At 41.7% G+C, this 18,640-nt stretch overlaps 2 protein-coding genes across 9 annotated transcripts in view; one reads left to right on the forward strand and one right to left on the reverse strand.

The window, feature by feature from the left end:
- The window catches only part of ARSG (arylsulfatase G), a 150,878-nt gene extending 136,451 nt beyond the window's left edge, over window positions 1–14,427 (forward strand). For all 5 annotated transcript variants that reach the window (XM_054459564.2, XM_063656510.1, XM_054459565.2 and 2 more), the window contains exons 11-12: window positions 680–770; window positions 13,324–14,427. In XM_054459564.2, coding sequence (XP_054315539.1) covers window positions 680–770; window positions 13,324–13,598 — 366 coding nt within the window. In that variant the 3' untranslated portion in view covers window positions 13,599–14,427. The remainder of the gene's footprint in view (window positions 1–679; window positions 771–13,323) is intronic.
- Window positions 14,428–18,640, reverse strand: part of WIPI1 (WD repeat domain, phosphoinositide interacting 1) — a 37,389-nt gene continuing 33,176 nt past the window's right edge. For all 4 annotated transcript variants that reach the window (XM_054459562.2, XM_054459560.2, XM_063656519.1 and 1 more), the window contains one exon: window positions 14,428–14,974. In XM_054459562.2, coding sequence (XP_054315537.1) covers window positions 14,927–14,974 — 48 coding nt within the window. In that variant the 3' untranslated portion in view covers window positions 14,428–14,926. The remainder of the gene's footprint in view (window positions 14,975–18,640) is intronic.

Below are 18,640 nucleotides of genomic sequence, written 5' to 3' on the forward strand. Positions count from 1 at the left end.
TGCTTGGTTTAAAGCTCTGCCGTGGTCATCGTGAAATTTTCAGTTTGTGAACAAGGTATCCCCGATTTGCATTTTGATGTGGACTTTGCGAATTACATAGCAGGTTTCAGGCCTAGAAATCTGACCTACCTAGTGAGACCTTTTGCCTACTCTTCCAGAGTTGTAACCCACTCCCATCAATTAACCAGCAAAATAACAACTTCACAGGCTCCCTGGAGCTGGCTGGTGTGGACTCCAGGCTTGTATCTGTCAGTGTGTGTTTGGGCACAGGGATAGGGAGACCAGACCCTGAAAAAGACAGTAATATTTTCCAGGGAGCATCTAGCATCATCTAGCATGTTTTATTTTCTTTTGCTGTTTCGAGACAGGATCTTGCTCTATCACCCAGGCTGGAGTGCAGTGGTGTGATCATACCTCACTGCAGTGTTGACCTCCCAGGCTCAAACAGTCCTCTCACCTCAGCTTTCAAGTAGCTAGGACCACAGGTGTGCACCACCATGCCTGGTTAATTTTTGTATTTTTTTGTAGGGAGGGGTCTTGCTGTGTTGCCCAGGCTGGTTTCAAACTCCTGGGCTCAAGCGATCCTCCTGCTTCCACCTCCCAAGGTATTGGGATTACAGGCATGAGTCACTGAGTTCCGCCAATTTTTCTATTAATAAGCTCTGCCACCCTTTCTCAGGTGCTGTTCCACCCCAACAGCGGGGCAGCTGGAGAGTTTGGAGCCCTGCAGACTGTCCGCCTGGAGCGTTACAAGGCCTTCTACATTACCGGTGAGTGAGGGGCCACTTAGCCCTGCTTCCCACAGGCACAGCTGCACGGGGACCCCATGGACTGTCACCCAAGCCTCTGGGAATGAGTGTGAGTCCCTCCTTTGTGGGGGGTTCTCAGCACCTCTTGACAAGCGTCTCCTCCAAACCCAGGGTCCCTGCACAGGCTCTCTGGATCCCCCATATGCAAATAAGGTCTTTGTGCTGTTCACCTGAATTTCTAGCGAGCTGGGAGCTCTCAGCACGTTTATTCAGCTCCTTTTCACATAGAGAGTGTTTCCTATTGCTGTGCTTTAAATGCCAGTTTGGATGAACATTAAATGGAAGCCTAGAGATATTTTAAAGTATAATTTACTTGACAATAGACTGTTTCAGAAAATAGATTTTAGAGGACTAGTTAGCAAACCGACAGAAGTCTCTCCGCTTCTTGGTTCACTGTGACTATCTATCTCTTAGATGTATATTTTAGAAATATCATACTGGATCAGGATGGTCCTCAGGGTCTTTCAGCGGCTCCTTGCTGCCAATTGAATTCAGACTCTCAATCCCAAGTCCTTCTGTCTCTCCACCCTTAGTTTTCCAAGAACAAGTCTCCTCTTCCTTGGTCTCCGTATTAAAATCATTTTAAGCTTTTATGGCCCAAGTCAAATGCCACTTTCATAAAACTCTCTTATCTTCCTAGCTGGGAAGGAATTCTGGAAAACTCTGTTATCTCTCACTTTCTGCCATGCATGCCAGTCATTTAGGTACACGTCTTATTTCCTGTACTAGTTTTTTGTTGTTGTTTGTTTTTGTTGTTGTTGTTGTTTGTTTGTTTTGAGACAGAGTCTCGCTCTGTTGCCTAGGATGGAGTGCAGTGGCACGATCTTGGCTCACTGCAACCTCTGCCTTGCGGGTTCAAGCGATTCTCCTGCCTCAGCCTTCTGAGTAGCTGGGACTACAGGTGTGCACCACCATGCCCGGCTAATTTTTTAATTTTTAGTAGAGACTATTTCATCATATTGGTCAGACTGCTCTTGAACTCCTGACCTCGTGATCCGCCCGCCTCTCAGCCTCCCAATCCTGTACTAGTTTTTTTTTTGAGATGGAATCTCGCTTTGTCGCCCAGGCTGGAGTGCAGTGGCGTAATCTCGGCTCACTGCAAGCTCTGCCTCCTGGGTTCACGCCGTTCTCCTGCCTCAGCCTCCCGAATAGCTGGGACTACAGGCACCCGCCACCTCGCCCGCCTAATTTTTTTGTGTTTTTAGTAGAGACGGAGTTTCACCATGTTAGCCAGGATGGTCTCAATCTCCTGACCTCGTGATCCACCCACCTCGGCCTCTCAAAGTGCTGGGATTACAGGCGTGAGCCACCTTGCCCAGCCTGATCCTGTACTAGTTTTAAGCTTTCCAAATTCAGAACTCTTTCAGCACTTTAATCTTTGTTGTCTTGAAGTGCTTAGCACACTTAGTAGGAACGCTACAATTTTTTTTTTAAATAAATGAAAAACAAAAAATAAAAAAAGGAAAACCTGTGACCTAATGCAGATTCCAACTTGATTCAGTTATTTAATGTTGGAGCTTTTCAAATTATATGACCAAAAAATGATTTTCCCTGAGTGTAAATAAGTGATCCTGAAGAAAGTGTGGCATAAAAACAAAACATGACTTGAGGGGTATTAAAAATGTCACAAAAATCTTTGATTCTCTAAAACCTAAAACTCAAAACAGTCAGATATTTGTTATGTTTTCGGTTGAAAAGTTTCTAGATTAGAGTCCTTATATTACATTGTCTAAGAGGTATGGGACCTCCAGGCTGAGTTAATTTCACAAGTGAAAGTCCTGCCAGAAAGCCCTTGGCACCGCAATGTTGAAATCATACATGTTACTATGAAGTAATAGGGCTATTTAAATGATCACAATCAGATAGGAACTATAAACCCAGGGGAGGTCTGCTCTTCTAAGGAGTCACCAAACTACTCCCAAGAGAGTCTGGGTAGGGAGCACTGAACTTTTAATCCATCAGTGAAAACTGGGAATAGGATGAAACAGGGGCATGTTCTGATTCCCTCTTCCTCTTGCTTCTAATATTTGCATTCCAGTTACTTACAACTGCTTTTGGATAAGCTAGATGAATTGACATCTACCACATTAGATTAGAGAAAGATGTGTTTGTCTATGATGAGGATATGATGTTATGGTCACGCACTGGGAGTGGCCTTGAAAAGACAACCAGTCTGTTTTGGTATGTGGCCTAGAATTAAGATGTACCTTATTGTTTGTTTGTTTTTTTTTATTATTATACTTTAAGTTCTAGGGTACATGTGCACAACGTGCAGGTTTGTTACACATGTGTACATGTGCCATGTTGGTGTGCTGCACCCATTAATTCGTCATTTACATTGGTTATATCTCCTAATGCTTTCCCTCCCCCCTCCCCCCACCCCACGACAGGCCCGGGTGTGTGATGTTTCCCTTCCTGTGTCCAGGTGTTCTCATTGTTCAATTCCCACCTACGAGTGAGAACATGTGGTGTTTGGTTTTTTGTTCTTGCAATAGTTTGCTGAGAATGATGGTTTCCAGCTTCATCCATGTCCCTACAAAGGACGTGAACTCATCCTTTTTTATGGCTGCATAGTATTCCATGGTGTATATGTGCCACATTTTCTTAATCCAGTCTATCATTGATGGACATTTGGGTTGGATCCAAGTCTTTGCTACTGTGAATAGTGCCACAATAAACATACGTGTGCATGTGTCTTTATAGCAGCATGATTTATAATCCTTTGGGTATATACCCAGTAATGGGATGGCTGGGTCAAATGGTATTTCTAGTTCTAGATCCTTGAGGAATCGCCACACTATCTTCCACAATGGTTGAACTAGTTTACAGTCCCACCAACAGTGTAAAAGTGTTCCTATTCCTCCAGTTAAGGCAACCTGTACACAAAGTGAAAGGCCCAGATCTATAATGTGTAATTTGGTGAGGTTTTATAAATGTAGATACCTGTATATGTACCCTTTTAATGGTGTGAATTCCATTGATTCTTTTTCTTTTCCCATTGATTGATTTTCAAGTGTTAAGCCAACTTTACATTCCTCGATAAATCCCATTTAGTAATGATGTATTATGCTTTTTATATCTTGCTGATTTTGATTTGCTGAGATTTTGTCTATAATTTTCCATTCTTGTCTGTGTCAAGGTTTGGTATCAGGATTTTGCTGGCCTTATAAAACGAGTTGAGAAATATTCCCTTCTCTATTTTCTGAAAGGGTTTGTGGAAGATCAGTATTATTTCTTTCATGTTTGATTGAATTCATCTGTGAAATGATTTGCCAAATTCATTGTTGTGAAGATTTTGTCATATTTTTAAAAAGAATGTTAGTATTTTAGGTCTTATATTTAGATCTCTGATCCATTTCCAGTTAATTTTTGTATGTGGCATAAGTAAGGGTCCAACTTCATTGTTTTACATGTTGACATCCAGTTTTCCCAGCACCATTTATTGAAAACACTGTCCTTTCCCCATTGAATGGTCTTGGCACCCTTGTTAAAAATCATTTGATCATACATGCGAGGGATAACTTCCACTGTCTATTCTATTCCATTAGTTATATGTCTACGTTTATGCCAGTACCACACTGTTTTAATTACTGTAGACTTGTTGCAGTTTTGAAATCAGGAGTGCGAGTCCTCCAGTTTTTTTTTTTTTTTTTTAGACTGTTTTGACTATTCTGGGTCCTCTGAGATTCCATGTGAATTTTAGGATGGCTTTTTCTATTTCTGCAAAAAACATCATCGGGATTTTGGTAAGGATTGTACTGAACCTGTAGATCACTTTGTGTAGTATTGACATTTTAACAATATTAAGTCTTCCAATCCATGAACTTGGGGTGTAACCATTTATTTATGTCTTCTTTAATGTCTTTCAGCTATATTTTATGGTTTTCATTATGCAAGTCTTTCACTTTTTTGTGTTAATTCCTATTTTACTCTTTTTGGTGCCATTGTAAATGAAATTGTTTTTGCAATTTCCTTTTCAGATTGTTCACTGTTAGTGTATAGAAATATAACTGGCTTTGTGTTCTGAATTTCAATCCTGCCATTTTGCTGAATTCCTTTATTAGTTCTGTTTTTATGTGGAATCTTTAGGTTTTCTACATATAAGATTATATCATATCTGAAGGAGGTCATTTTAATTCTTCCATTCCAATTTGGATGCTTTTTATTTCTTTTTCTTGCCTAATTGCTCTGGCTGGAATGTCCAGTACTATGTAGAACAGAAATGGCAAAAATGGCATTGAAACTTTTATTAATATATTATGTCCTTCTCTTTGTCTCTTATAACCTTTTTAAAATTTAAAGTCTATTTTGTATGATATTAGTACAACGAGTCTTGCTATCTTTTGGTTACCATTTGCATGGAAAATCTTTTCCTACCTTTTCACTTTATTTATTTTTTATTTTTCCATGGGTTATTGGGGGTACATGTGGTGTTTGGTTACATGAGTAAGTTCTTTAGTGGTGATTTGTGAAATTTTGGTGCACCCATCACCCAAGCAGTATACACTGCACCCTATTTGTAGTCTTTCATCCCTTGCCCCCCTCCCACTTTACCCCCAAGTCTCCAAAGTCCACTGTGTCATTCTTATGCTTTTATGTCCTCCTCATAACTTAGCTCCCACATATCAGTGAGAACATATGATGTTTGGTTTTTCATTTCTGAGTTACTTCACTTAGAATAATAGCCTCCAATCTCACCCAGGTTGCTGCAAATGCTGTTGATTCATTCCTTTCTATGGCTGAGCAGTATTCCATTATATATATGTCACAGTTTCTTTATCCACTTGTTGATTGATGGACATTTGGGCTGGTTCCACATTTTTGCAATTGCAAATTGTGCTGCTGTAAATATGTGTGTGCCAGTATCTTTTTTGTACAATGACTTATTTTCCTCTGGGTAGATACCCAGTAGTGGGATTGCTGGATCAAATGGTAGTTCAGCTTTCAGTTCTTTAAGGAATCTGTTTTCCATAGCGGCTATACTAGTTTACATTCCCATCAGCAGTGTAGAAGTGTTCCCTGTTCACTGCATCCATGCCAACATCTACTGTTTTTTGATTTTTTGATTATGGCTATTCTTGCAGGAATGAGGTGGTATCACATTGTGGTTTTGATTTGCATTTCCCTGATCATTAGTGACGTTGAGCATTTTTTCATGTTTGTTGGCCATTTGTATACTTCTTTTGTGGCTTGTCTATTCATGTGCTTAGCTCACTTTTTGATGGTATTGTTTTTTTCTTGATGATTTGTTTGAGTTCATTGTAGGTTCTGGATATTAGTCCTTTGTCAGATGTATAGATTGTGAAGATTTTCTCCCACTCTGTGGGCTGTTTACTCTGCTGACTGTTCCTTTTGCTGTGCAAAAGATCTTTAGTTTAATTATGTCCCAGCTATTTATATTTGTTCTTATTGCCTTTGCTTTTGGGTTCTTGTTCATGAAATCCTTGTCTAAGCCAATGTCTAGAAGGGTTTTTCCAATGTTATCTTCTAGAATTTTTATAGTTTCAGGTCTTAGATTTAAGTTCTTAATCCATCTTGAGTTGATTTTTGTATAAGGTGAGAGACGAGGATCCAGTTTAATTCTCCTACATGTGGCTAGCCAATTATCCCAGCACCATTTGTTGAAAAGAGTGTCCTTTCCCCACTTTATGTTTGTGTTGGCTTTGTCGAAGATCAGTTGGCTGTAATTATTTGGGTTTATTTCTGGGTTCTCTATTCTGTTCCATTGGTCTATGTGCCTATTTTTATACCAGTACTATGCTGTTTTGGTGATTATGGCTTTATAGTATAGTTTGAAATCAGGTAGTGTGATGCCTCCAGATTTGTTCTTTTTGCTTAGTCTTGCTTTGGCTATGCGAGCCCTTTTTTGTTTTCATATGAATTTTTCTAATTCTCTGAAGAATGATGGTGGTATTTTGATGGGGATTGTGTTGAATTTGTAGATTGTTTTTAGCAGTATGGTCATTTTCACAATATTGATTCTACCCATCCATGAACATGAGATGTGTTTCCATTTGTTTGTGTCATCTATGATTTCTTTCAGCAGTGTTTTGTAGTTTTCCTTGCAGAGGTCTTTCACCTCCTTGGTTAGGTATATTCCTAAGTTTTTTTTTTTTTTTGCAGCTATTGTAAAAGGGGTTGACTTCTTGATTTGACTCTCCGCTTGGTCACTGTTGGTGTATAGAAGAGCTACTGATTTGTGTACATTAATCTTGTTTCTGGAAACTTAGCTGAATTCTGTTATCAGTTCTAGGAGCTTTCTGGAGGAGTCTTTAGGGTTTTTGAGGTAAACAATCATATTGTCAGCAAACAGTGAGAGTTTGACTTCCTCTTTACTGATTTGAATGCCCTTTATTTCTTTCTCTTGTCTGATTGCTCTGGCTAGGACTTCCAGTAGTATGTTGAAGAGGAGTGGTGACAGTGGGCATCCTTTTCTTGTTTCAGTTCTCAGAGGGAATGATATTGGCTTTTCCCCATTCAGTATTATGTTGGCTGTGGGTTTCTTATAGATGGCTTTTATTACATTGAGATATGTCCCTTGTATGCCGATTTTGCTGACAGTTTTAATCATAAAGCGATGCTGGATTTTGTCAAATGCTTTTACTGCATCTATTGAGATGATCATGTGATTTTTGTTTTTAATTTGTTTATGTGGTGTATCACATTTATTGACTTATCACATTTATTGGTATATGTTAAACCATCCTTGCATCCCTGGTATGAAACCCACTTGATTATGGTGAATTATCTTTTTGATATGTTGTTGGATTCAGTTAGCTAGTATTTTGTTAAGGATTTTAGCATCTATGTTCATTAGGGATATCAGTCTGTAGTTTTCTTTTTTGGTTATGTCCTTTCCTGGTTGTGGTATTAGGGTGATTCTGGCTTCATAGAATGAATTAGGGAGGGTTCCCTCTTTGTCATGTGGAATAGTGTCAAAAGGGTTGGTACCAATTCTTCTTTGAATGTCTGGTGGAATTCTGCTGTGGATCCATCTGGTCCTAGACTTTTGTTGTTGTTGTTGTTGGTAATTTAAAAATTACCATTTAAATCTCGTTGCTTGTTATTGGTTTGTTCAGGGTATCTAATTCTTCCTGATTTAAGCTAGGAGGATTGTATTTTTCCAGGAATTTATCCATCTCTTCTAGGTTTTTTAGTTTAAATGCAAAGGTGTTCATAGTAGCCTTGAATGATCTTTTGTATTTTTGTGATGTCTGTTGTAATATCTCCTGTTTTGTTTCTTATTGAGTTTATTTGGATTTTCTCTCTTCTTTTCTTGGTTAATCTTGCTAACAGTGTATCAATTTTATTTATCTTTTCAAAGAACCAGCTTTGTGTTTCATTTATCTTTTTTATTTTTTTGTTTCAATTTCATTTAGTTCTGCTCTGATCTTGGTTATTTCCTTTTGTCTGCTGGGTTTTGTTTGTTCTTGTTTCTCTAGTTCCTTGAAGTGTGACCTTAGAATGTCAGTTTGTGCTCTTTCAGTCTTTTTGATGTAGGCGTTTAAGGCTATGAACTTTCCCCTTAGCACCTCCTTTGCTGTATCCTAGAGGTTTTGATAGGTTGTGTCACTATTGTTCAGTTTGAAGAATTTTTAAATTTCCATCTTGATTTCATTTTTGACCCAATGATCATTCAGGAGCAGGTTATATAATTTCCATATATTTGCATGGTTCTGAAGGTTCCTTTGGAATGGATTTCCAGTTTTATTCCACTGTGGTCTGAGAGAGTACTTGATATAATTTCAATTTTCTTAAATTTATTGAGGCTCATTTTGTAGCCTATCATATGGTCTGTCTTGGAGAAAGTTCCATGCACTACTGAATAGAATGTGTATTCTGCAGTTGTTGGTTGGAATGTTCTGTATATCTGTTAAGTCCATTTGTTCCAAGGTATAGTTTAAATCCATTGTTTCTTTGTTGACTTTCTTTCTTGATGACCTGTCTAGTGCTGTCAGTGGAGTATTGAAATTCCCCACTATTATTGTGTTGCCATCTATCTAATTTCTTACATTATTAGTAATTATTTTATAAATTTGGGAGCTCCAGTGTTAGGAGCATGTATGTTTAGGATTGTGATGTTTTCCTGTTGGACACGGCCTTTTACCACTGTATAATGTCTCTCTTTGTCTTTTTTAACTGCTGTTGCTTTAAAGTTTGTTTTGTCTGATATAAGATAGCTACCCCTGCTTACTTTTGGTGTTCATTTGCATGAAATGTCTTTTTCTACCCCTTTACTTTAAATGTATGCGAGTCCTTACGTGTTAGGTGAGTCTCCTGAAGGCAGCAGATAGTTGGTTGGTGATCTTATCCATTCTGCTGTTCTGTAGCTTTTAAGTGGAGCATTTAGACAATTTACATTCGGTGTTAATATTGAGATGTGAAGTACCATTCCATTCCTCATGCTATTTGTTGCCCATGTACCTTGGTTTTTTGTTTTTGCTTTTCAAATTGTATTTTTGTTTTATAGATCCTGTGAGCTTTATGCTTTAAAGCGGTTCCATTTTGATGTGTTTCCAGGATTTGATTCAAGATTTAGAGCTCCTTTTAGCAGTTCTTGTAGTGGTGGCTTGGTAGTGGTGAATTTTCTCAGCATTTGTTTGTATCCTTCTTTCATATATGATGCTTATTTTTGCTGGATACAGAATTCTTGGCTGATAATTGTTTTGATGGAGGAGGCTGAAGATATGGCCCAAGTCCTTTCTAGCTTGTAGGGTATCTGCTGTTAATCCTGATAGGTTTTCCTTTATAGGATACCTGGTATTTTTGTCTCATGTTTTTCTTATAGGTTACCTGGTGATATTTTTGCAATGAATTTCCCAGGTGTTCTTTGAGCTTCTTGTATTTGGATGTCTAGGTTTCTAGTAAGGCCAGGGAAGTTTTCCTTGATTATTCCCCCAAATATGTTTTCCAAACTTTTAGATTTCTCTTCTTCCTCAGGAACACCAGTTATTCTTAGATTTGGTCGTTTAACATAATCCCAGCCTTCCTGGAGGCTTTGTTCATATTTTCTTATTCTTTTTCCTTTGTCTTGTTGGATTGGGTTAAGTCAAAGACCTTGTCTTCGAGCTCTGAATTTCTTTCTTCTACTTGTTCAATTCTATTGCTGAGACTTTCCAGAGCATTTTGCATTTCTATAAGTATGTCCAATGTTTCCTGACGTTTTGTTTTTTCTTTATGCTATCTATTTCCTTGAATATTTCTCCCTTCACTTCTTGTATTGATTTTTGGATTTCCTTGCATTGGGCTTCACCTTTCTCTGGTGCTTCCCTAATGAGCTTAATAACTAACCTCCTGAATTCTGTTTCAGGTTAATCAGGGATTTTTTTCTTGGTTTGGATCCATTGCTGGTGAGCTACTGTGATTTTTTGGGGAGTGTCAAACAGCCTTGTTTGTCATATTACCAGAGTTGGTTTTCTGGTTCCTTCTTATTTGGGTAGGTTATTATTAAGTCTTAGTAGTTTTGGTGAGCCTGGGCCCTTGGACTGTGAACTTCACAAGTGCTTCTTAGTCTATCCCTTCCCTCCCCTTAGGTGGAACAGCTACAGTGGCTAGAGCTGGGTATCTCCCTACCCTTAGGTCAGTTAGGCTGTGAGAAAAACCTAAGTAATTTAAGCTCTGGTAAATTAGTTTCTCCTGAGGGCAGGCCTTGTTAAGAAAACTAGAACATTTTGGTATATTTAAAAATTACTTTTCTCCTACCCCTTTTGGAAGGATGAAGAGATTTTTCTCCAATATTTACTGTAAGAACTTGGTTGAGCTCCTGGAGGTAAAACTCACAAAAGTGTGTGTGTTTTGGGTGCCGCGGTGGGGGGTGGTGCTTGATAACTGGGCCCCACTGGAGTTTTTCATCTCTCAGACTTGTCCACACTGAGCCTCCAGCAATTTGTCAATTACAGTTCAGGGTTTCCCTACTCCTGGCACTGGTTCTTGCAGAGGTTTCTGCTTGTGGGTTTCTGCTCTGTTAAGTTGTGATTATTTCTATTTGCTTGTCTGTCTCTCTAATTTTGGGGGCAGTAGTTTGCCCTGTGACTTCACTTCTCCGAAAGACCTAATAAGAATTGTTGAAAATTTTTTTTTTTTTTTGAGATGGAGTCTCACATTGTTGCCTGGGCTGGAGTGCAGTGGCACGATCTCGGCTCGCTGCCACCTCCTGGGTTCATGTGATTCTCCTGCCTCAGCCTCCCAGGTAGCTGGGATTACAGGTGCCCGCCACCACGCCCAGCTAATTTTTTATATTTTTAGTAGAGACGGGGTTTCACCATGTTGGCCAGACTGGTCTCAAACTCCTGACCTCGTGATCCGCCTGCCTCAACCTCCCAAAGTGCTGGGATTACAGACGTGAGCCACCACACCCGGCCAAGTTGTTGATTTTTTAGTTTGTTCAGCTTTTTACTTGTTAGAATGAAGTGATGACTGCCGACCTCCTTACGTGCCAGACTAGAAACTGGGAGTCTCCTATTTAGTCGTCCTTAAAAATTGTAAGCTGGACATTGTTGGTGATGCATTGTAGCAATCCTGATTTCTGTTATCTGAGAGTGTTGATTTTTGTTTTCACTGGCAGCTAATCAGTAGTCAGTTCCCTTGAACTGCCTTAGTTTTACACTTTGTTAGGACGAGTCTTTCAGATTTTTCCCTTGACCTTAGGCAGATCCCTCAGTCCTGGGACACAGTCTCTACTCCTAGCATGAACTGTTTGTCAAAGCTCATGTCACTGCCTTTTACTGGCAATGAAGAATAATCAAATTCTACTCCAAACTCTAGGCAAAGACAACAACTATTAATCTCTACTGATCAACTTGACTGTCAGCCACAGGTGGAAAACCAGTAATAAAAAAGGGTTGTCTAAAGGCTTTGAGATCTACCCATTCTCCTAAATATTTCAAATTTTATTTCTGGCCAGATTGGACCAGAAGGCTGAATCCTTAGGTAGTATGGCTTTGCCCCTATAGACTTCCTTGTATTGAGTTGCATGTTGGCGCCTGCTCTCATCATATAGTAAAGGATGTGATAAGAAGTCATCAGTGGAACCATCCTAATCTCAGTTTTATTTTTCATAAGAATGCCAGTGAGCATTCTATCCTACAGGGTCCCCTGTAGAAGAATGAGCCACTGGAAGAATTTCTCTCAGATTTTAGTGCCAGAAAAAGCTCTGCTTCTCCTGAGCAACTGATAAGTTTCTATCTCATTAATGTTTGGCTGCTGATAAGCTCAGAAGCAAAGTCAGTGTTTAGGAACTCTTGTAATTTTGAGGGCTATCTTTTGCTTTAATTCCCTTTGTTTATTTAATTATGTTATATTTATTTCCATCAGACCCTTAACTGCTTTTTCTATAGCAAAGACAAAAAAAAAAAAAAAAAAGTCATCGGAATCATGAAGAGCCAAGGAAGCTGCTATCATTCCAAACATTTTTGTCCCTCCTCTTCTGGATGGCTTTCACAGCCAGATTCGAATCCACATAAGACTGTCATCTTCAACCCAAAGTGAAATTACTCACCTGCCTTTCTACTTGATTCACCAATTGGTAGTCAAGAAATCGATTTTCAAAAAAATCAAATTTACTCCTAAAGGGCAGAGGTTAAAGATACTTAAAAAAATTATATCCTGGCTGGTGTGCTGGCTCACGCCTGTAATCCCAGCACTTTGGGAGGCTGAGGTGGGCAGATCATGAGGTTAGGAGTTCAAGACCAGCCTGGCCAACAGACCAGCCTGGCCAATATGGTGAAACCCCATCTCTACTAAAAATACAAAAATTAGCCAGGCGTGGTGGCAGATGCCTGTGATCCCAGCTACTCAGGAGGCTGAGGCAGGAGAATTCCTTGAACCTGGGAGGCAGAGGTTGCAGTGAGCTGAAGATTGCACCATTGCACTCCAGCCTGGGCGACAGAGCAAGACTCCAACTTGAAAAAAAAATTATATCCTGATTTTGTGTCAATAAAGATACTTGAATGAGTGTTCTACTGGCCTTGAAGGTAAGTTCAAGGAGAACTTCCAAATCATTTTAGTCTGGTTGCAGTGGTTCCTGCTGATAATCCCAGCATTTTGGGAGGCTGGGACAGGGAGGATTGCTTGAGGCCAGGCGTTTGAGACCACCTTGAGCAACATAGGGGGACCCTGTCTCTGGAAAAAAAAAAAAAGCTGGGCGTGGTGGTGCATGCCTGTAGCCCCATCTACTTGGGAGGCTGAAGTGGGAGGATCACTTGAGCCCAAAAGGGCTGAGGCTGCAGTGAGCTAGGATCACGCTACTGCATTCCAGCCTGGGCAACAAAGCCAGACCCTGCCTCAAAAAACAAAAACAGAAATGAAAAAAGCAAAACATTTTGGACCACAGGATCATCACTGGAAGGAGCAAATAGATTCTCAAGGTAATATTTCTTTGACAGAGAGAGCCATCATTGGAACATTTGGTTATCTGGTATGTTTGAATTAATGTATAATCACTCGCAGCTCTCGTCTTTACAACACAGGGCAACTGTCAGAGTTAACGAGGTATTTGTTGTCATTCCCTCTCTAGGTGGAGCCAGAGCATGTGATGGGAGCACCGGGCCTGAGCTGCAGCATAAGTTTCCTCTGATTTTCAACCTGGAAGACGATATCGCAGAAGCCGTGCCTCTAGAAAGAGGTGGTGCGGAGTACCAGGCCATGCTGCCCCAGGTCAGAAAGGTTCTTGCAGACGTCCTCCAAGACATTGCCAATGACAACATCTCCAGCGCAGATTACACTCAGGACCCTTCAGTAACTCCCTGCTGTAATCCCTACCAAATTGCCTGCCGCTGTCAAGCTGCATAACAGACCAATTTTTATTCCACAAGGAGGAATATTTGGGAATTAGACAGGCAAGTTTGCTTCCAAACTTCATTTTTACCCTCTTTACAAACATACGCTTTAGTTTAGTCTTGGAATTTAGTTTTGGAGTTAGCCTTGAATATGCCTTCTGTATCATGTCCCTCCTCCACGCCGACCCAAGAGCAGCTGAGCCATGCTGGCTCTGGGCAGGGAGTGTGCCTTAATGGGAAGCACACGGGCTTTGGAGTCAGGCACAGGTGCCAGCTCCAGCTTTTGAACTTGGGCAATTGTTTAACCTAACCTGCAAGTTGATTTTGAGGGTTAAATAAAGGCAGACATGAAAATGCCTGGCACGTTACCTGACACAGAGCAGATATTCAATACATTTTAGTTTCCTTGTTTCTCTGGTTCCCAGTTTCTCTGGTCATTTTGGCGTAAATCCATTCTAATTAGTATCTAGGGCAGAGCTTCTCTCTCTCTTTTTTTTTTTTTTTCCTTCCACAAACCAGTGTACTCACTGGTCTCCATCTTTAATATGCAAACAAATCACCTGGGATCTTGTGAGAATCCGGATTCTGTCTCAGTAGGTCTCGAGTAGATCCTGAAATCCTACATTTCTGGCAAACAAGGCCTTGAGGAGCACAGATTTAGACCAGACAAAGTTAGGTCGTTTTCCAGATCTCAGAGCAGACGAGTCCATGGATAAGTCTGTGGCCCAATCCCCTTCCTCTCCTTTTAAGGGTGAAATGATTGTATTTAAAAGATGTCAAAGAGTTCCTCCTGTCCCCTATAACCACAAGGAAATAAAAAAAATATATAAAAACCTCAAAAATGCATTGCCATGATTTTATTATTAGTGTCCAAAATGGGACTCCCAAGTAATAAATGATTTATTCCAGTCACAGCCAAAAAAGACTTTGCCTGGCTAAAATTGTCTGTCTGTCTCTACGTATGTAATATACAAGAAATACAATTCAAAGAGATGTTCCTGTAAGTACATTTTTTACACGGCATATATTTAAAAAGGAGGCCCCTTTTAATATATAAAATTCCGGTTCTATACCAATATGGTTAATTAGCATTTACACTATGGTTTGAACATATTCTAAATAGCATGATGCGTATACAATGTCTCCCGCGCCCATTGGCAACCAGGGTCGCGGGAAGCTTGGTGAGGAGTTAACCAGGTCCTGTGGTTTAAGCAGTGCTGCACCCGGGAGTCCTGCCCCCCTTTCTGCTCACACAATTGCACTCCATTCTTCCACCTTCCTTGTTTTCTCCAAAACCACCTGATAGGGGGGGATGTCCTGATTTCTGAGGTGTGCTTCTCATCATGACTGCTTCGTTTTGCCCTTCTGATTTCCACGGCACAAGATTATCTACCAAAATCAAAACAGAATGGCCTTACTCTTCTCAGGAAGAGGCTGGTAGGCAGGTGCATTATCAACAGGTCTGTGCCCATGCAGAGTGAGCAGGGAGAGGCTGGGCACTGCGGAATTTTTCTGTCTGAACTCGCTCATGGCCACAGAATGGTCACCCAGCTTATTTAGGTGTAGACAAGTATGACACAGTTCTAGAAAATACTGACTGTATAAAAATGTGTGTGTGTGTGTATGTATTTATATGTATATGTATATATTTTTTAAAGGCTCATCTTGTAAACATGGACTGCTCAATCATTATTAAAAAGTCAGTTTAGACTGGGCGCAGTGGCTCACGCCTGTAATCCCAGAACTTTGGGAGGCTGAGGTGGGTGGATCACTAGGTCAGGAGTTTGAGATCAGCCTGGCCAACATAGTGAAACCCCATCTCTACTAAAAAATACAAAAATTAGCCGGGCATGGTGGCGCTTGCCTGCAATCCCAGCTACTCGGGAGGCTGAGGCAGGAGAATCACTTGAACTGGGGAGGTGGAGGCTGCAGTGAGCCGAGATCGCACCACTGCACTCCAGCCTGGGCGATGGAGCAAGACTCCATCTCAAAAAAAAAAAGTCAGTTTAGGCTGGGCACAGTGGCTCACACCTGTAATCCCAGCACTTTAGGAGGCTGAGGTGGGTGATCACCTGAGGTCAGGAGTTTGAGACCAGCCTGGCCAACATGGTGTCTCTACTAAAAATACAAAAATTAGCTGGGCATGGTGGCATGCCTGAAATCGCAGCTACTTGGGAGGCTGAGGCACTAGAATCACTTGAACCTGGGAGGTAGAGGCTGCAGTGAGTAGAGATCACGCCAACACATTCTAGCCTGAGGGACAGAGTGAGACTCTATCTCAAAAAAAAAAAAAAGGGAAAGTCAGTTTATACCCTTGGGCCTGATTTCCTGAATCTTGCTCACAAGATTGGGACTAGTCTCACAAAATACAGAGACTTGTACAGGTTGGCTTGTTCCTGAAACAAAAGTTTCTCATCCTGCTGAATGTAGCAGCTTTCTAAGGCACCAGAAATGATCAAGTCTCTTTTCCTTGACTGCTTTCAGAGCAAAAGTAAATCCCAAGGAGGCAAGCGTGATCCTACACAGGGAAGTGTCAGTATATGTTCTAAAAAGATGACTAGTGATGACCTGCGTTCTTAAGGCAGCGGCTCACAGAGCTCCTGCAGCAGACTACTCAGGCAAGCGTATGTTCGTCGCTACAAGAGAGGCGATTTTAACCAAGCTGAGACTCCAGGAGGCTTTTGTGGTCCTAGAAGTTTTTAGGGAATGTGAGTAAAGATGTGAATTCTGCACAGAGATTTGCAATAGGCATGACAATTCAGAATAAGGACACAGAGAGGAAGTTCCCCAGCATCCCTCGTTGAACATTTCTGCCAATTCAGGCATGACAGATGGGCTGTGTTGACAAAGCATCCCAGGAGCACGCATGCCTCTGGTCCTTACGTGGTGAGATGGAGAAGCCTGCCTGCTACTGAGACAGTGCCTTAGTGGGAGCACTGCCCCTCATCACCATGTACCTGCAGGCTGGAGGGCAGGCTGAGAGGTTGGTGGCTGCCACGACACAGCCCTGCACACAGGGGCTGCCCGACACTCACAAGGGTCTAACACCCGTTCTAGGGACCTTGTTTGGTGACCACTCTCACTGGCAGGAAGTATTTCTTGTGTATAAATAAGAATTCCTGATGCAATTTCAACCAACTTTCACTCATTTGGTCCTTAGGAGGGAGAAGAAACAACTGGCTCATGCCCAGCTTCCTGGCACTGAATGGGCACACAGGCCTCAGGACAAACTTTCTCACTGGTTCTTCAATTAAGCACCTCCCCTTTTCCTTTTTACCCCAAATAAATGATCTGCACAAGGTACCTTTTATACAGGTTCTTTGGCAAGGAACTACCTCCTAGATGCTAATATCCACATTACCCCAATTCTGTAACTATAAGAGGTTGCAAGGCTTCCTGTGATTACAATTAAGAATCTAATAATGTTTTATAGTAGTTACAGACTTTTACCAAAATTAGTGAAACGGAAGCTAGTGAGTGTCTGGATGCGGTAAATCCTGACAGCGTAGAATGGTCACATTTGTCCCCACAGTGTCTGAGCTAGAGTGCTCTGGATCCTGGAAGCCTCGACTTCAGGTAAATAACCACCGCCTTTTGAGGGTGCAGAAAAACGCCCTTTAAGGCCAGTTGGGGCCATGAGAACCCAAAGGTAAAACAACTGGTTTATAGTTAGGCAGCATGCCAACAGCGGTTTTGAAGTTTATAATTAGTAATTTTAAGAACAACTGCTCTCCACCACTAAGATATAAACTTCACTTGCCAGCTGTGTCTTTGACAACCTGCCTGTTGAAAGCCAGAAATGTAAAAGCTCACGCTGTGATCCGCAGAGCCGATGTGGGAAATCACAAACAACAGCTCCCAGCCCTGCATGCAGGGCCCCATGGCAGCTTTGTTTTCTAAGCCAAATGTGCTCACGGATTTGGGTTCCACGGATCTGCGGGAGAAAGAAGCCAGACCTGCACTCCATCCTTTTACAATTGGAATCTCAACGGACACAAAACAACGATCAGGAGAAATTTCCATAACAAAGCCTAATGGACATTGCTTCAGCGCTCAAGTGGTGGCTCCTCTCTGGCTCTAGGAGCTGATGCTCCAAGTCTTGGCCCAAACACCACTTCCGGCAAGGTGCGGTGGTTCACACCTGTAATCCCAGCACTTTGGGAGGCCGAGACGGGTGGATCACTTGAGGTCGGGAGTTTGAGACCAGCGTGACCAACATGGTGAAACCCCGTCTCTACTAAAAATACAAAATATTAGTTGGGCGTGGTGGTGCACGCCTGTAGTCCCAGCTACTCGGGAGGCTGAGGCAGGACAATTGCTTGAACCCAGGAGGCAGAGGTTGCAGCGAGCTGAGATCACACCACTGCACTCCAGCCTGGGTGACAGAGCAAGACTCCGTCTCAAAAACAAAACAAAACAAATCAGTACTTCCATCTCGAAATGATTTCAGGTTGACTATCTGGGATGTTTTGACTGAAGCTCACAAGAGCGGTCTATATGTTACTCCAGATGGGAGCTTGAAGAATCAGAAGTTAAGGAAGCCCTGGCAGGCTCTCAGGAGAGAATCTTGTCTTCAGTTGCAGGTGGTGGAAGAAGCTACGCCCAGCGCTCAGCCAGCCCCGAGGGCCCTAGCTGTGGGAACAGCCTGAGCAGGTTGCTGGGAAATCCAGCTAAAGGTGCTCGGGCAAGCTCCTGCCCTGCACCTCCTGTCCTCCACAGAGCACACAATTGCTTTTCTTTTCTTTTTGAGATAGAGTCTCACTCTTTCACCCAGGCTGGAGTGCAGTGGCACAATCATAGCTCACTGCAGCCTCGACCTCCCAGGCTCAGGTGATCCTCCCATCTCAGTGTCCCGAATAGCTGGGACTACAGGCACGTGCCACCACACCCGGCTAATTTTTTCTTTTCTTTTCTTTTCTTTTTTTTTTTTTTTTGGTGGAGATGGGGTTTTGCTGTGTTGCCCAGGCTGGTCTCTAACTCCTGGGCTCAAGCAATCCTCCGGCCTCGGCCTCCCAAAGTGCTGGGATTACAGGTGTGAGCAACCGCACCCAGCCA

The sequence above is a fragment of the Pongo pygmaeus genome, chromosome 19 (assembly GCF_028885625.2).
Source record: "Pongo pygmaeus isolate AG05252 chromosome 19, NHGRI_mPonPyg2-v2.0_pri, whole genome shotgun sequence".
Classification (NCBI taxonomy): domain Eukaryota; kingdom Metazoa; phylum Chordata; class Mammalia; order Primates; family Hominidae; genus Pongo; species Pongo pygmaeus.